The sequence below is a fragment of the Bos grunniens genome, chromosome 8, assembly GCF_055505025.1.
Source record: "Bos grunniens cultivar Pamir isolate PY7600 chromosome 8, Bosgru_T2T1.0, whole genome shotgun sequence".
Taxonomy (NCBI): domain Eukaryota; kingdom Metazoa; phylum Chordata; class Mammalia; order Artiodactyla; family Bovidae; genus Bos; species Bos grunniens.
Window position 1 is genome coordinate 99,693,973 of NC_141172.1, and position 15,661 is coordinate 99,709,633.

Here is a 15,661-nt window from a genome sequence, read left to right on the forward strand (position 1 = left end):
GCTTCAGTCGTGTCCTACTCTTTGTGACCCTATGGACACATTGTAGCCCACCTGGTTCCTCTGTCCAGGGAATTCTCCAGGCAAGAATACTGGAGTGAATTGCCATGCCCTCCTCCTGAGGATCTTCCCAACCCAGGGATCGAACCTTCGTCTCTTCCATCTCCAGCATTGGGTTCTCTACCACTAGCACCATCTGGGAAGCCTGTAGGCTTGTACAGCATCCATGAACTCTGAGGACTGTATCACTCGCAGCTGGTGAGTGGCTCTCCTTAAAATGTGGACTATTCAGTGCTTGTTACTTTAAACCATGGGTCCCAGTGCCAAATCTGAGACCACAGAGAAAGTCCTACATCACATCCTGTTGCCGATGAATACTCAAAATGTAGACTTTTTACTACTCATTAGATACAAACAGCCTAAACTTTGGTATCTTTATTGCTAGAAACTTCCAACAATAACTGCCTGGAATCATCACTTGGGGAGCAACATTTAAAAGCCAAGCATGCATATTTTAAAGGGAATTGTGACTAAGAAGAGAGAAATCTTGGCTAGAAAAAGTACTGAGAAAAACAAATAAAAATTGCCAAATTTCTTTCAAAGTCAATGACAGATTCATCTGGAAAGGTAAAACCTACAAAACAGAATCAAGATGAGGCTGTATTTGCAGACATGACTCGATTGGTATAGGTCAAAATGAGTGAGCCAAGTTGAAAGAGATGCCATTATCAAAACAGTCTATCAAATAACACAGCTGAATGTGGCTGAACACCCTTTACCAACAATAGCAAGCAAACAGGCTGCCTGTTTCTGCACAGGACAAAATCACGACAAAAAAAAAAATGAACTTTGAGAGCTAGGGAAGAATGGATTATGGAAACTGGGTCCTTTGAGGCATTTATTTACATGTGGTGATATTAATGGATTGTGTGTGTTAGTCGTTCAGTCATGTCCGACTCTCCGCGACCCCAAGGACTGTAGTCCACCAGGCTCCTCCATCCATGGAATTCTCTAGGCAAGAATACTGGAGTGGGTTGCCATTTCCTTCTCCAAGGAAATTAACAGATTAGAGAACATCTTTCAGCACTGAGAATGTCTTTTTTTTTTTTTTAATGAAGGAGAAGGAAAGAGTGGCTTTATTTCTTTGCCAGGCAAAGGGGGAGCACAGTGGGCTAGCGCCTCAGTTACTGTCAAGAATGTCTTTGATGAGTGAAAGTAAGAGGGATTGATGGGGTAGTGGGTCAGCACCCCTCTCCGTGTGTGACAAGCCAAAAGGAGGGCCATGTTCCCCTAACCTCTCAGCAAGTGATGGAGTCAGTTTCCACCATCTGCACCCTCAGCACTCTGCTCTGTGTCACATCATGGCCAGCCATCCAAACTCCTCTGAGCAAACGCTGAAACAACCGCTGTCATCTGTGTGCAGATTTTTATGTGAGTTTTGATCCTTAAGAGGCAATGTGACACTAGGAAGGAGAAAGGGGACAGCTGGAGGGCATAACAGAATGTGTAGGGTCAGCGCTTTCAACCCAGGACAAAGCTCCAGTTCGGATGGGTTCAGTGCAACAGCATTTGGTGCTTGACAAAAAAAAAAAAAGATTCGATTGTTTTACTTCAATTTCCTGATAATCAGCTAAAGTATCATTTTTATTTCTTAAATCTGGGCTGTAATGTGGGATAGAATATAAAGTTCTTATGACAATTTAGGTAAAAGCTGAGATTTAAAAGGATTTTTATACTTGAGACCAATCGCTTCAGGCTACACCTCCAGATGCCCCAAAGGCATGTCTTCAATCATCTGTGTCCAGATGAGCAATGATATGTCACTTCCCAGTAAGTAACACATGTTGATTATAACTAGTTTTTCAAAGGCAGAAGAAACGGATTTATTTAAATGAATAAATATATTACATATTGATAACTATGGTTAATATTTTGACATTTTTATTCCCAGTTTTATTGAGTAAATTTATTTTATGAAACTGGACTTTTACAATATAAACACACAGAAAGTTTTGGCTCATTTAATATGATATTTGGCCAATTTACAAGGCCATTAAATAGCCTTTAAAGATAGGATGTTATTGAATATATTTCACTGAATATGTTTTTATTTTGTTAAGCTTGGAACTTGGTTTTTTCTGCCTCTAGTTTCTGGACATAGCGCCAGCCATCAGAGTTACCGTCTGGTCCCCGATACCCCATTCTCACCCTTCCCCTGGGAAGGGGGCTTCCTCAGCCTCTCCCTCTCCCCTTTTCTTCACCTTTGGCAGCCTGTCTGTGTTTTATAAAGACAGGTTCCATGTGTCCAGCACCGCCTGCTTCTGGGGATGCAAGTCAATCTAATTTAAAGATTCAGTATTAGGGACTTATGTACCTGAGCCACATTCTGTATTAACCTGATGAAGGCATTCTTGATTCTCCACCTGCCTTCTGCTATATTATAATTCAACTGATTCAGAACTCAGAGGTGGAAAAGGTGTCATTTATTAAACTCTTCCAAATCACAGCCAGATTGCATTATAATTCAACTGATTTAGAATTCAAGCAAGATGGGTCATTTATTAAACCCTCCCAAATCAAAGCCAAATGGTTTCTAAATTCCTATTCCAAACAATGCTGGGATGAACAGCCTTTTACAGGAATCTTTGTATGTTTCTTGAACGATTTCTTATGAGAAGCGAGTTCTCTGATGGGGAATAACTTAGTTTTACTGTTCATACTTTTAAGACTGCAAAATACTGCCAGTCTACCATATCACTCTGGAAACATACTGCCAATGTTTAAATACACAGATGTACTGTGAATGTCTACACGAAGAGAAGCACAGCTTTTAAGAGAAAGATCTTGAAGAGAGAAGAAAGAAATGTTCTGAAGAAGGTCTTCCTTGACTGAGGGAAGAGACCCTTAACTCTACTAAAGGTAAGGAAGTATGGTTAAACACAGAGACGGAACTACTAGAAATTTGAAAGAGTTCATATCTGAGAAAATTAGAAGTGTATGTACTAACTGTATACACATTACATACATTTTAAATATCACTGGAAATTTTATAAAATTGTATTTTATAGTAGCAACCAGGATATCCTATAACCAGTAGAGCAGGAAGGACATTAAACAATGAAAACTTCCAGGATCATTTTGGAGGGAATTAATAGTGCATCGAACTCATGTACCTCAAAATATATTTTCTATACCCACTCTTGAACTGGAAAAATACCCAACTTGAATTTCATTTAGTAAATGACTAAGTGGGCTTCCCAGGTGGCTCAGTGGTAAAGAATCCACCTGCCAGTGCAGGAGATGCAGGAAACATGGGTTTGATTCCTGGGTTGGGAAGATCCCCTGAAAGAGGAAACAGCAACTCACTCCAGTATTCTTGCCTGGAAAATCCCATGGACAGAGGAGCCTGGAGGGCTACAGTCCTCCAGAGTCACAGAGTTGGACATGACCGAGTGATTTGAGAACAGGCATGTGCACAGAGATAGATACACACACACACACACACACACACACACAATGACTAAGTACATTTACTCTATAAACTTTCTTTACTCCATAAATGATTCAGTCTTATAATAAGCCCTGCTAAGAACTTGCTTTGAAATGTTTTTTCTCTATTAATCTCATAGGAAGTTTTGTCCTTAATTTTGAAAGACATCTATTTGCAAAACAAGCTACAAAACAAGGTAGCTGTCACTATCTCAACATATCTAGTTATCAGACTCTCTCCTCAAGGTTATAGCTTTCACATTCACTGAAGCTAAGAAGAAAGCATGCTCTGAATCTGAAAAATTGTTATTGCTTGACCCTTTACACAAAGAAAATGGCAACTGCTTGAATGACCCCATGACAAAGACAGAGAGCAAGGAAGATGAATATTTTAAAAATCTTTTCATCAAAATAGATTAAGAAAATGCACCTACTAATGGGCTGCAGATTTCATTTTCTTCCCACTATCATTCATTTCAAGTGAAGCCCTGTAACAACATCCATGGGCTACAACAACATCTCAGAATGTTTCCTATCCACAATTAGCCCCCAGGCTAAAGCAGGTTACTGTATGTAAGCAGATCCTATGCCAGAAAGACATTCTTCATACGGCTGGGGGAGATTTAGAGAACAGTCTTAAAAATCTATGGGAAAGACCGAGATAATACAGAACAGGAAATTCCTTTTAATGTAGAAGTCTCTTAACCTGACAGCTTCCTCTGAAAAGTCAAAGGAGAACCACATTTTCCTGAGAAAGGTTCATTTGGGTTTCGTAAACTGACAATAAAATATTGATTACATTTTATGGGATGTGTTTATTTCCCCGTGATGCTCAGTATAATCTTTTACTTGGGGGTGAATGCCGTATTATTTAGAAGCTTCTGGGAAACTAAGAGAAGTTTCTGTTGCCAAAATTTAAATGGATTGCTCAGGAACTTTGAAAGCTTTTTTCTAAAAAAAAAAAAGGATAAAGGTATTCTGCAGTGAGGCAAGGCCTGGCTTTGCCATCTTGAGCTGGGTTAGGCCATTTGAGGAAAAAACAAAGTGGATTTCCAGACATTTCTTTGGTCACACACACACACACACACACACACACTCTTCCTGACACACTGGTTTGGTAAAGACCCCTCATCACTTCCTCAGTATCCACATTCTCCTTCCTCTTCAGTAATAAAATTCCATAAAGCTAAGGATGGAATTGAGACCAGGTTCCCCCCGCAATGAGATCTACGTGAAAGTATTGGTTGAATTGCTACAGTCTTCTTAAAGACCAATGTGACTATCTTTGTCCTTTCTTCCTTCTGGGGTCTGGAATGAGTCCCTGATGGTAGGAGCTCCAATAGCCATCTTGGACCATGAAGTAAGCAGAAAATGATAGAGCAGAGGGCTGAAAGCAATAACTCTGGATCCCCAAAGACAGAGCTGCTGTATTTGCTCTGACTTTTCTACTCAAGACTTAATGTGAGAGAGAACCAACTGTTTATCATGTTTAAGCCAGTGGTACTTTAGAGTTTTCTACTACATCCAGCTAAATTTAATCTTAGCTAATTTATTGGGTTAAAAAGCAAGCTCAGAAGACAAGCTAGAAGGGATTAAACCATCTCAGGGTCTGCCAATGATTTGTCTTGTGTTAGGGTGTGGAACACAATCAAGGATCACAAAATGAAATTCTAAGTATCAGGTGGTGGTGGTTAGTCTCTAAGTCATGTTCTACTCTTGTGACCCCATGGACTATAGCCTGCCAGGCTCTGTTCATGAGATTTCCCAAGCAAGAATACTGGCTGCTGCTAAGTCGCTTCAGTCGTGTCCGACTCTGTGTGACCCCATAGACGGCAGCCCACCAGGCTCCCCCGTCCCTGGGATTCTCCAGGCAAGAATACTGGAGTGGGTCGCCAATTCCTTCTCCAGGGGATCTTCTCAACCAAGGGGTTGAACCCAGGTCTGTCTCTTGTACTGCAGGTGATTTCCTGCATTGCAGGCAGATTCTTTACCAAATGAGCCACCAGGGAAGCCCAAGTGCCAGACGCTGATTAGTTGTGAGAAATCACACCCAGAACTGTTAAATATTCCAGTCTGTCGAGAGTAAAGCTCCAAACTTAGGTTTTTTTAAAAAAATGCTATCTCCTGATTTTAAAATGCCTGCCAAAATTAGAACATATATTAAATATGCATATATATTTTTAAATACACAAATACATACACACACACACACACAGGCCACATATATCACACATATTGAAGGCCAATTGAAAAGCAGCCATGGAATGAATATAGCTTGAAAGCCACAGTTTTTGTCTTCTGGGTTAGACTGGCATTATATCTTCTGTAACATTTTCAAAGCTCTGGAGATGGAATTCCCTGCTTCCCCCTGGCTTTTGATGCAACTCAACACATGAAGGTAATACAGTAAGATGTGGGTGGGGGGAGGGGAGGAGAAAGACCAGATGACAAATCAGATATCTCTATTGACTCTGCCTTTGGCCTTTACTTAGCCTTGTAAGTAGCATTTAGTTACCTAACCTCTCCTCGTATCCATGTCTTTTCTGTAAAACTAAGTCTTTAAAATCATAACATAAAAGTGCTTTGAAAATTACAGGTCACTTTACAAATTAAAGGTATATCTGGTCAAGAATGAATACATTTAATAATTCTCCTTCACGGTCATTGTTAAGAGAAATCCTCTTTAGCACATTTTTACTTCGAGAACACTGGGGGAGGCTTTCCTATCTTTGGACCACAGAAGTGAAGTAGAAAGAGCAGTCTACCCTTCCCCTGTGTTTAAATAATAAGTCATTGACCAAATATCTTTATGATGCATTTTGACCAAACATCATAGAATACTGGTAGCCAATAGTGATGTGTCTTTAACAGTAACACAGATACACCTTCTGAATACATTTCACAGTGCCCTGTATGCTGGGAATAACAAAACTAATAAAACATGCAGATACTAGACTAAGAAGAAACTGGAATTCAATATTTGATAATTATTTGTGCACGTGCTCCCTCTCCCTCTCTTCCTCTCTCTCTCCCGCAAATGATTTTCAGTACAATCTTTACCTGGGAAATATATAAGAGGTCTGGTTCAGTTTAAGCACTGAGGCTTCATTCATGCATTCATTCACATGTCTAACATCCTGATGGGATTACAAAAGAAGTTCCTATAGAAGACCAAGGCAATATGAAAACTGTTGAAAAATTTAAGAAGCACAAAAGAGAGGCCATTTTCAGAGGCCCGTTTAGAAAGATCATCTTTCTAGCATCAGAAAAGAACTTAGCTCCCTCAACAGTGAGGAATTCTTGACATTTAAAGCAAGAGTCTCTGAGTCTGGAGCAGCTGAATCCACTGCAGACTGAATGACTCCCTCACACCCTTTCCAACAGGGAAGGAGAACCTACACCTTCCTTATTCCTTCAGCGTTCAGGTCATCAGAAAGACTGCTGCACAGACTGTTATTGGTTCATTGTATGAAAATAAAATAGCTCTAATCTAGTAGTCTTTCACACAACTCCAGGTTTTATCAGAAACATAAAAGCAGATACTTTTTTCCTACGAGGCTGAGAGCAGAATACTCCCCAGGTAAAGGCGTGAACACGCACCAGTGTGGACATGTAACGATGATCTCCTTTCCTTGAAGCAAGGAGGAGTTTCTGCCTATCTATTCCCAGTCTTCTGTCCCTCTATAGCACAGATTTTTGGAGAGGCAGCATATTCCCCACCAGAGGATCATATTTCTGGAACTCTGGAGCAAAAAAGAACTTTTTTTCAAAGGAAGCTCCATACTATGGTTGTATGCTGCTGCTGCTGCTGCCAAGTCGCGTCAGTCATGTCTGACTCTGTGCGACCCCATAGACGGCAGCCCATCGGGCTCCCCTGTCCCTGGGATTCTCCAGGCAAGAACACTGGAGTGGGTTGCCATTTCCTTCTCCAATGCATGAAAGTGAAAAGTGAAAGTGAAGTCGCTCAGTCGTGTCCGACCCTCAGTGACCCCATGGACTGCAGCCTACCAGGCTCCTCCGTCCATGGGATTTTCCAGGTAAGGGTCCTGGAGTGGGGTGCCATTGCCTTCTCTGATGTTTGTATAACAGATAGCAAAAGTGAAGTGGAAGGAGGGGCTCTGATTTCATGATAATGTGAAATGCTTAGATGTTGAAGAGTTTTGCATGCAGAAAGGGGTCAACCCCAAAACACACTTGAGGAAAGGCAATTTATAAATACATGATGGAGAGGAAAACCAAGAAGAAAGGTTGTTCTGAAATAGTCATCCCTTGGAAAGGAAAAGCTGAAGAGCATTTCGTTTATTTTTTAAAAGACTTTCATGTAATTAAGTTCAAGGTGCTAAATCTTTCCCTATTCTATTGACGGTGTCTTTGCAAAGATCTGTACTGCCTGCCAGTTTCACTGCTTTTGTCCTGTACTCTTTGATAAGTGCTGGGGATGGTCCCCAAGAAAAAAACATCTACACTGCAGTTCATCCATTCAAATAAAGTGCGTCCAAGCATATATTCTCTCATCAAGTGGTACAACTCTGACACCCTATAAAAAGTGAAGCAACACCATTATCCTTTTTGTTTGGTCAATCATATGCACTGACAGATAACAGCAAATTTCAAGTTGGTAAAGAAAGTTCTCCATCTCGAGATTTTACATAAGAGGAATAAGGTGTCTGAATTGGGAGGTAGCCATGCACTCGCGTGTGTCAATATGCGTATTTTATGTGTTTGTATATTTGTCTGCCTGTGTTTGTGGCTGTGGACAGTTGTGTGGTCATTCCATTTCAAACGGAAAAGGTTTGAAAAACTCATTTTCCTGGGGTTTTGAGGTTTGAAAAACCTCAAAAATGTACCTGTGACTTTGAATTTCACATCAAGGCTAGACCACAGTCAGTTCCAATATCACCATTCTATGCACACAGGGGAACCTAAAAACTGTCTCATCTCCATGAAAAAATGTCTCAATTCCCAAATCAAACCGTACAGCTTATCATTTTCAGACCAATCTTGTGATAAAACAGGCTTTGATCCCTCTGCCAAAATTCGCATTGAAACTTCTTCTAATGCCATTTCTAAACACTGATCATCTTTTATCAAATTTCTTCATGAATATCTCATTTAAACCTAAGCATGCTCATCAGAGGCCTGGCAAAGTTACAATAACGACATGCAGGTTGCCAGGTTAGACAGGAACTGAGTCCAGCTGACCCTCTCTTGCACCTTCTCATAACCCAACCAAAATGAGAAAAGGAAAATAAAATCAAGGGAAAGTTCAGTTAACACAAACGTTTGAGAAATCCCTGCTTGTTGGATTACAAATGGATCCAGACTGAAGAAAGGCACTGGGACCCCTTTGGCAATTCTACTTTCCAAGACAGGATGTAGTATTTGGAAGGAGAAAGCTGAAGACAGAGTAGGTTTTGAGGAGAGCAGTCTGTACTCGACTCATTATGCATTTAACTGTTTTGAATCAACAATACTGAGAGGCCCTGGGCAGACCTGGCCAAGCCAAACAGAGGAGCTGGTCTATGGCAAGTTCTTCCTGATGCTGCGAGGTTCTTCTCCACTAGGAGTGGAAGCCAGCAGAAAACTCAGCCTATAAAACTGAATCCTGCCTGGGGCAACTGTTAATAGTTCAATACACAGAGGGCATCTTTAGTGAGTTCTTTTCTCTCATAAAGGCCTTTCAAACATCACAAGACAGGGAAAAAAACACAAATGAAAAGTAGATTCAATACACTGATAAAATGGTAGATGCTGTCATCATAAACAAAATTCAAAGGCAAGTGAAACACAGAGAAAAAATACCTGCCGCAGACTTGGGGACAAAAAGGTTAATATCATTAAAATTTAAAGAGTATTTACAAATCACTAAGAAAAAGAACCACTTTCAAATAAAAAATGGTTAATAATCCCAAAGGATTTTAATAGGAATTTTTCAAAAAAGCTATATATGGCCAGTATATTCAAAAAGTGTATGAAAAAAGTGTTCAACGTCACTAATAAAGGGCAATATAAAAATAAGATTCTATTTTTCACATATAAATTAGAGGGTCATGTTCCAATGATACTAACCTGTATTGGCTGCATCCTAGATATGGACTTAGGCACTGCATGTAGAAGTATAATTTGGTACACATTTTCTGCAGAGCCACTTGGCACAGGTATCAGAGGCCTTTAAAACAGGCATCTTCTCTGAAGGAATAATACCCACCAGTTCAGAAATCTGTATTAAGGAAATTATTAGAGATATGAGCAAAGATCTGGTTTTGCCGTGTTGCTCTTAACAGCCTGTGTGTATGTTAGTGGCTCAGTTGTGTCTGACTCAATAAATCCAAGGACTGTAGCCCACCAGGCTTCTCTGTCCATAGAATTCTCCAAGCAAGAATACTGGAGTGGGTAGCCATTTCCTTCTCCAGGGGATCTTCCTAATCCAAGGATCGAACTAGGATCTCCTGCATTACAGGTGGAATCTTTACCATCTGAGCCACCAGAGAAGCCTATAACAGCCTAACTACATGATAATAGGTAATTACATGATACAAATAAACACACATCCTGTAATGGAATACTGTGTGGCCATGAAAAATGATAAAGTAGAAATGTATTTCTTATTATGGAAAGAAGACTGCAAAATATGATGGAAAAGTTAAGTTAAAAAAGAGAATATACAATATGATGCTTTTTTGGGTAAACATTATTTATACATGATATATGTACATGTATGAATATATACCTATTACCTAGACAACTGCAAAAAGATCAAGACGGATATGTGCCAAAATATTACAGTGTATTTTCAGAAAATTTTTCTGATTATTTTATCTTCTAAGATAAACACTTATTATAAGTAAAATAAAATGTGTTTTAAAAAAATGAGTCAAAGAGCAAAACAAGAATCTAGATATAGAAGTCATGTTTAAAAAATTAACAATGTTTCTTTACATCAAGAATAATTGTTTAACTGCTCATATAACTCAGTAACAAAACAAAATCCAATCCAATTGAAAAGTGTTCCAAAGACCTAAATAGGTATTTCTCCAAAGACATACAGATGGCCAACAGGCACACAATAAAACACTCATCATCACTAACTGTTAGAGAAATGCAAATCAAAATTACAATGAGGTAACACCTCACTCCAATCCGAATGGCCATCATCAAAAAATCTACAAGTAGGTGGCGCTACTGGTAAAGAACCTACCTGCCAATGCAGGAAACAAGAGAGGTGGGCTGGATCCCTGGGTTGGGAACAATCCCCTTGAGGATGACATGGAAACCCACTCCAGTATTCTTGCCTGGAGAATCCCAAGGACAGAGGAGGCTGGTGGGCTACAGTCCTTAGGGTCACAAAGAGTCAGACACAACTGAAGTGACTTAGCACAGAACAACAAATGCTGGAGAGGGCGCGGAGAAAAGGGAGCCCTCCAACACCCCTGGCGGGAATGTAAATCAGTGCAGGTGCTATGGAGAACAGAATGGAGGCTTCTTAAATTAAAAACAGAGTTGCCATAAGAGCCAGAAATCCCACTCCTGGGCATATACCCAGGCAAAACTATAATTTGAAAAAATACACGCACCTCTCTGTTAATAGCAGCACTATTTACAATAACCAAGACCTGGAAACAACCTAAACATCAACAGATGCATGGATATAGAAGATGCGGTACATATATACAATGGAATACTACTCAGCCATCGAAATGGATGAAATAATGCCACGCGCAGCAACATAGATGAACCTGAAGATTATCATACCGAGTGAGGTAAGTCAGAAAGAGAAAGACAATGACCATATGATATCACTTATACATGGATTCTAAAACACAACACAAATGAACACGTCTGTGAAACAGAAACAGATTCACAGATATAAAGAAAAGACTGTTTGCCATGGGGAAGGGAAGTCAGGGAGGGAAGGATTGGGTGTTTGGGATTCGCAAATGTAAACTAGCATATACAGGATGGATTAATAATGAGGTCCTGCTACATAGCATAGGGAACTATATTCAATATCCTGTGATAAACCATAATGGAAAAGAATATGGAAATATATGTATAACTGAGTCACTTGGCTGTATAGCAGAAATTAACACAACATTGTAAATAAAATATACTACAATAGAATTTTTTTAATTTTAAAAAAGAATACTTGTTTAACATTTAATTTGTAAAGATGCTATTCATGATAGCAATATTGAATGGAATACATTTAAGTCTAAATTTGAAAAATATATGCAGGACTTAATTACTAGAAATCTATAACTTTATTGAAGGATATGAAAAGAACTGGTTAAAAATGGACATACTGTAGTCTTGACTTGGAAGGACTATAATTATAAAATGTAAATAATTCCCAAGTTAATTCTATATTTTCTATAATGAAATCAAAATCTTGGCTAGTTTCATTTGGAATATGTGAAAATGAATGAAAACTTCATATTAATAAATATATGAGAATTGACTTAAAGAGAAAAAAATAAGAAAATGGAGACTTCTCATGATCAGGTATTTAAATAGGTTGTAAAGTTATAATAATTAAATCATTTTTGCAAAGCTTGAAAGTAATAGATAGATAATAGGATGAACTATCTATTATCCAGGATAATACAAAATTCATAGAAGGCCAGGAGAAGCTCAAATACCCATAAACTCTTAGTGTATGACAAAAGAGGCATTCAATTAAATTGGAAAAGGATGAATGGCTGGTAAACACATGATGCTGGGGAAACTGTTTAACTATTAAAAAATACAGTTAGACATCTTTGTCATACCATACACTAAAATAAACTCCTGATAGATTAAACTGTGAGATGGGAAAATATTTCTCTGATATGGGAAATGAGAAAGCCATGCTAAGAATATAAGCAAATGTAGGATCTTAAAGACAAAGTTTGATAGATTTGACTATATACAAATTTAAATCATCCATTTAACCACACTGTGATAAACAAAAGCAAAAGGCAGTGAGCTGGAAAAATACAATTGTAGCATGTATACAAATAGTTACCGGTCTTACTATATGAAGAGCTTTTACAAATGACCAAACCAACAAACAAACATACACCATAGTTGCAAAATGGTCAAAAACAATGACCAGGTAATCATCAAAGGAAAAATACAAATGCCCAGTAAATGTATTAGAAAATACTCATTCCACAATAAAATGAAAACAATTGAATTTGCTAAAATGATACCTCTGTTCACCTACCAAATAGGCAAAGACATTAAAAATATTGGCACATGTTACTGGTGACCCTGTGGCAAACTTACTGCTGTGGTACTCTGCTGAAGTGAAGTGAAAGTCATTCAGTTGTGTCCAACTCTTTGGAGCCCTATGGACTATACAGCCCATGGAATTCTCCAGGCCATAATACTGGAGTGGGTAGCCTTTCCCATCTCCAGGGGAATCTTCCCAACCCAGGGATTGAACCCAGGTCTCCCGCATTGCAGGCGGATTCTTTACCAGCTGAGCCATGAGGGAAGTCCAAAAACACTTGGGTAGGTAGCATATCCCTTCTCCAGGGGATCTTCCAGACCCAGGAATCCAACCCGGGTCTCCTGCATTGCAGGCAGATTCTTTACAAACTGAGCTGTGGGGTGGGGTGTGCGGCAACTCTGCTGATGGGAATGTAAATCTATACAACCCTCCAAGGCAGAACTGGACAAAATGTATCAAGTAGTTTACAGATGTTCACATCTCTTAATTTAGCAACTTTACAGAAATTCTTCCTAAGAAAGTAATCAAAGGGGTCTATAAATATTTGTGTTTACCAAAACCTTTGTTTGACAACAGATGACAGGTCAAATAGATTATAAACTATAATAATCTAGCAAGAAAGGTCGGTATATAATAACTACATTATATTAGATATATAATGATATAGGTCATTTCATGATATAACAAGTGAAAAATGTAGGCTACAAAACAGCAAGACACTAGTTTGTTTTAAAGTATGAGCAGATGTGCATAATGGGAAAATATTCAACAACATGTAAACAGTGGCTTTTTAAGGGTGATGAGATTAGACGGTTTTCCCCCCTTTTTCTCTGCTGGTTTCATTCATTTCACACACGCTGGCTTGCTATCGTGTGCCCAACATCTCTATAGGCTCTAAATTTTCTTCAAATGAATATGCATTACACTGTAACCAAAAAAAGTTAAATTTTGGCAAAGTAAAAGTCCAGCATCTGAAACTGACTTCCTTCTTTTAAAAGTCTGGTAAAGGACTCAGAGCAACGAAGTGCATATTGAAAATATAAAATCACATCCCAGAATTGGGGAAATGTTCAGGTCGCTCCACCTCTTACCTTTAGTGACACTTTCTAAAACATACTCACCTGTTAGTTTGCCCACAGTTTGTTCCCACGACAGTGAATGTGAACAGCATCTCAATGACTCCTTCCTAATAGAGTTCTCAAAGACCACTTAATGAACCTGACATCTCCTTAAGCCTTTAAAACCCATCCTTCCAAGGGAACCCCCTCCCTTCCACAACAGGATAGGTATGATTCTGACTTTGGAGATGGGGACGCTTGACTTGGGGTGCTATGGCTGGCCCGAGGCTGAGCCCGGCTTATTGCCGGGCAGGCGGTGGTGGGTGGGAAGGGCACCTTACCGCGGCTTGCTGGAAGGCGCCCTTGGTGTAGGTGCCACCGCCTCGGTAGGTGATGGCCGGGATCTCGCGGCTGAGCAGCGCGCACTTGTGTTGGTGCGCGCGGCGGGAGGAGATGTAATCGACGCGCGGCACCACGTTGTTCTTGGACGAGAAGGTCACGATGGCCACGCGCGTGGCCGTGGGCACCACGGGGAAGTCGGACAGCAGCTTGCGGACGAACTTGAGCTCGCTGAGGAAGTTGGCTTGGCCCACGCTGGACGACTCGTCCACCAGGAAGACGAGCTCCAGGCGCTCGCTGAGCTCTCGCAGCCTCCGCACGCGTCGCCGGAACGCCTGGCCCAGCCGCTCCACTTTGCTCTCCGCGGCCGCCGCGTCCTCGCTGGGCGCGGGCGGCTCCGGCAGCCGCCCGGGGGCTCCGGGCGCCGCCTCGGGGAAGAGGCGGAAGCTGAAATTGCGCGACGGGGACAGCTGCTGAAAGGTCGCCCAGCCTGAAACCAGCGCCAGACCCCAGCAACAAAAGGCCAGGCGCGCCCACATTGCGCTAGAGACGGAGCGGCCGCCCGGAGCGCAGGCGTCTGCCCAGCGCGGAGAGATGCTCGGGCGCCGGGGTCGCCGAGGGGCGTGCGCGGCGCGGGGCGTGGGACGGCGGCCGCGAGCCTCAGCGCTCTCTCATCTGACACTGGGGACACAGTCCAGACTCCTCCGGCAGCCCGAGGATTAGGGAGGGAAGGCGCGCGCTCGCTACCCCTCTCGCTCCCGTCTTTTCTCTCCCCTTACTCCTCCTCCTCCTCGCTCTCCCTGAAGCCTATAAAATGTTTGAAGGCAAGGGGGCAGTCAAGAAGAATCTCCCGCTTCCCTCCTTCTCTCCCTCCTCTGTCTCCCTCTCCCCTCGCCTTCCTCTATCTCTGCCTCTATCTCTCTCCTCCCCCTTCTCCTCCCGGGTTCAAGCCAAAGACTCTCGGAGATTCCATGACACCAGAACCCCGCGTCTGTCAGGCTGTCAACATTCCCGCAGCAAGCGCACCAGCGCCGAAGCCCTGATTGATCCCATATGTCTGGCAGGAGCCGCAGAGGAATTCACTGGAGATGGATCCAGATACCGAGAGTGCCACAGTAATTGGAAACACTTTGTAGAGGAAAACACACACGGACTGGCCAGGGAGTTGAAAGCATCCTTTGAAAATTGCTTGCTCACCTTTTGTGTCTCTTTCCCCCTGTCCGGAGAAACCTCAAAGCCTTCTCCAACTGGATGTTTTATTCGACTTTTGTTGGTGGGGCTTTCTGATCGGTGGGGTGTGTGTGTGTCCTCTTGAGGGTCCCCTCTGGTCACAATATATTGGGGTTGCATCTACCCCTATGCAGCCCATAGAATGACTGCCGTGGCGCTGCACGCATGCATTTATTTATTCATCCATTTGGTTACCCCTTCATTCATTTAGCAAATATTTTTGAGCACCTGTTGTGTGCTAGGACACCCGGGATATAAGGAGGAACACAAATTGACATAGATCTTGTCCCCAAGAAACTTACAGGGTAACAAGTGAGATGACCATTAACCAGAT

General features: G+C 41.3%; 1 protein-coding gene across 1 annotated transcript in view; it reads right to left on the reverse strand.

Annotated features, from left to right (window-relative positions):
• SVEP1 (sushi, von Willebrand factor type A, EGF and pentraxin domain containing 1) overlaps nt 1-15,015 on the reverse strand; it is a 207,086-nt gene extending 192,071 nt beyond the window's left edge. Inside the window, exon 1 of the mRNA XM_086315927.1 lies at nt 14,100-15,015. Coding sequence (XP_086172053.1) covers nt 14,100-14,636 — 537 coding nt within the window. The 5' untranslated portion in view covers nt 14,637-15,015. The remainder of the gene's footprint in view (nt 1-14,099) is intronic.
• Between the last annotated feature and the right edge of the window lie 646 nt (nt 15,016-15,661).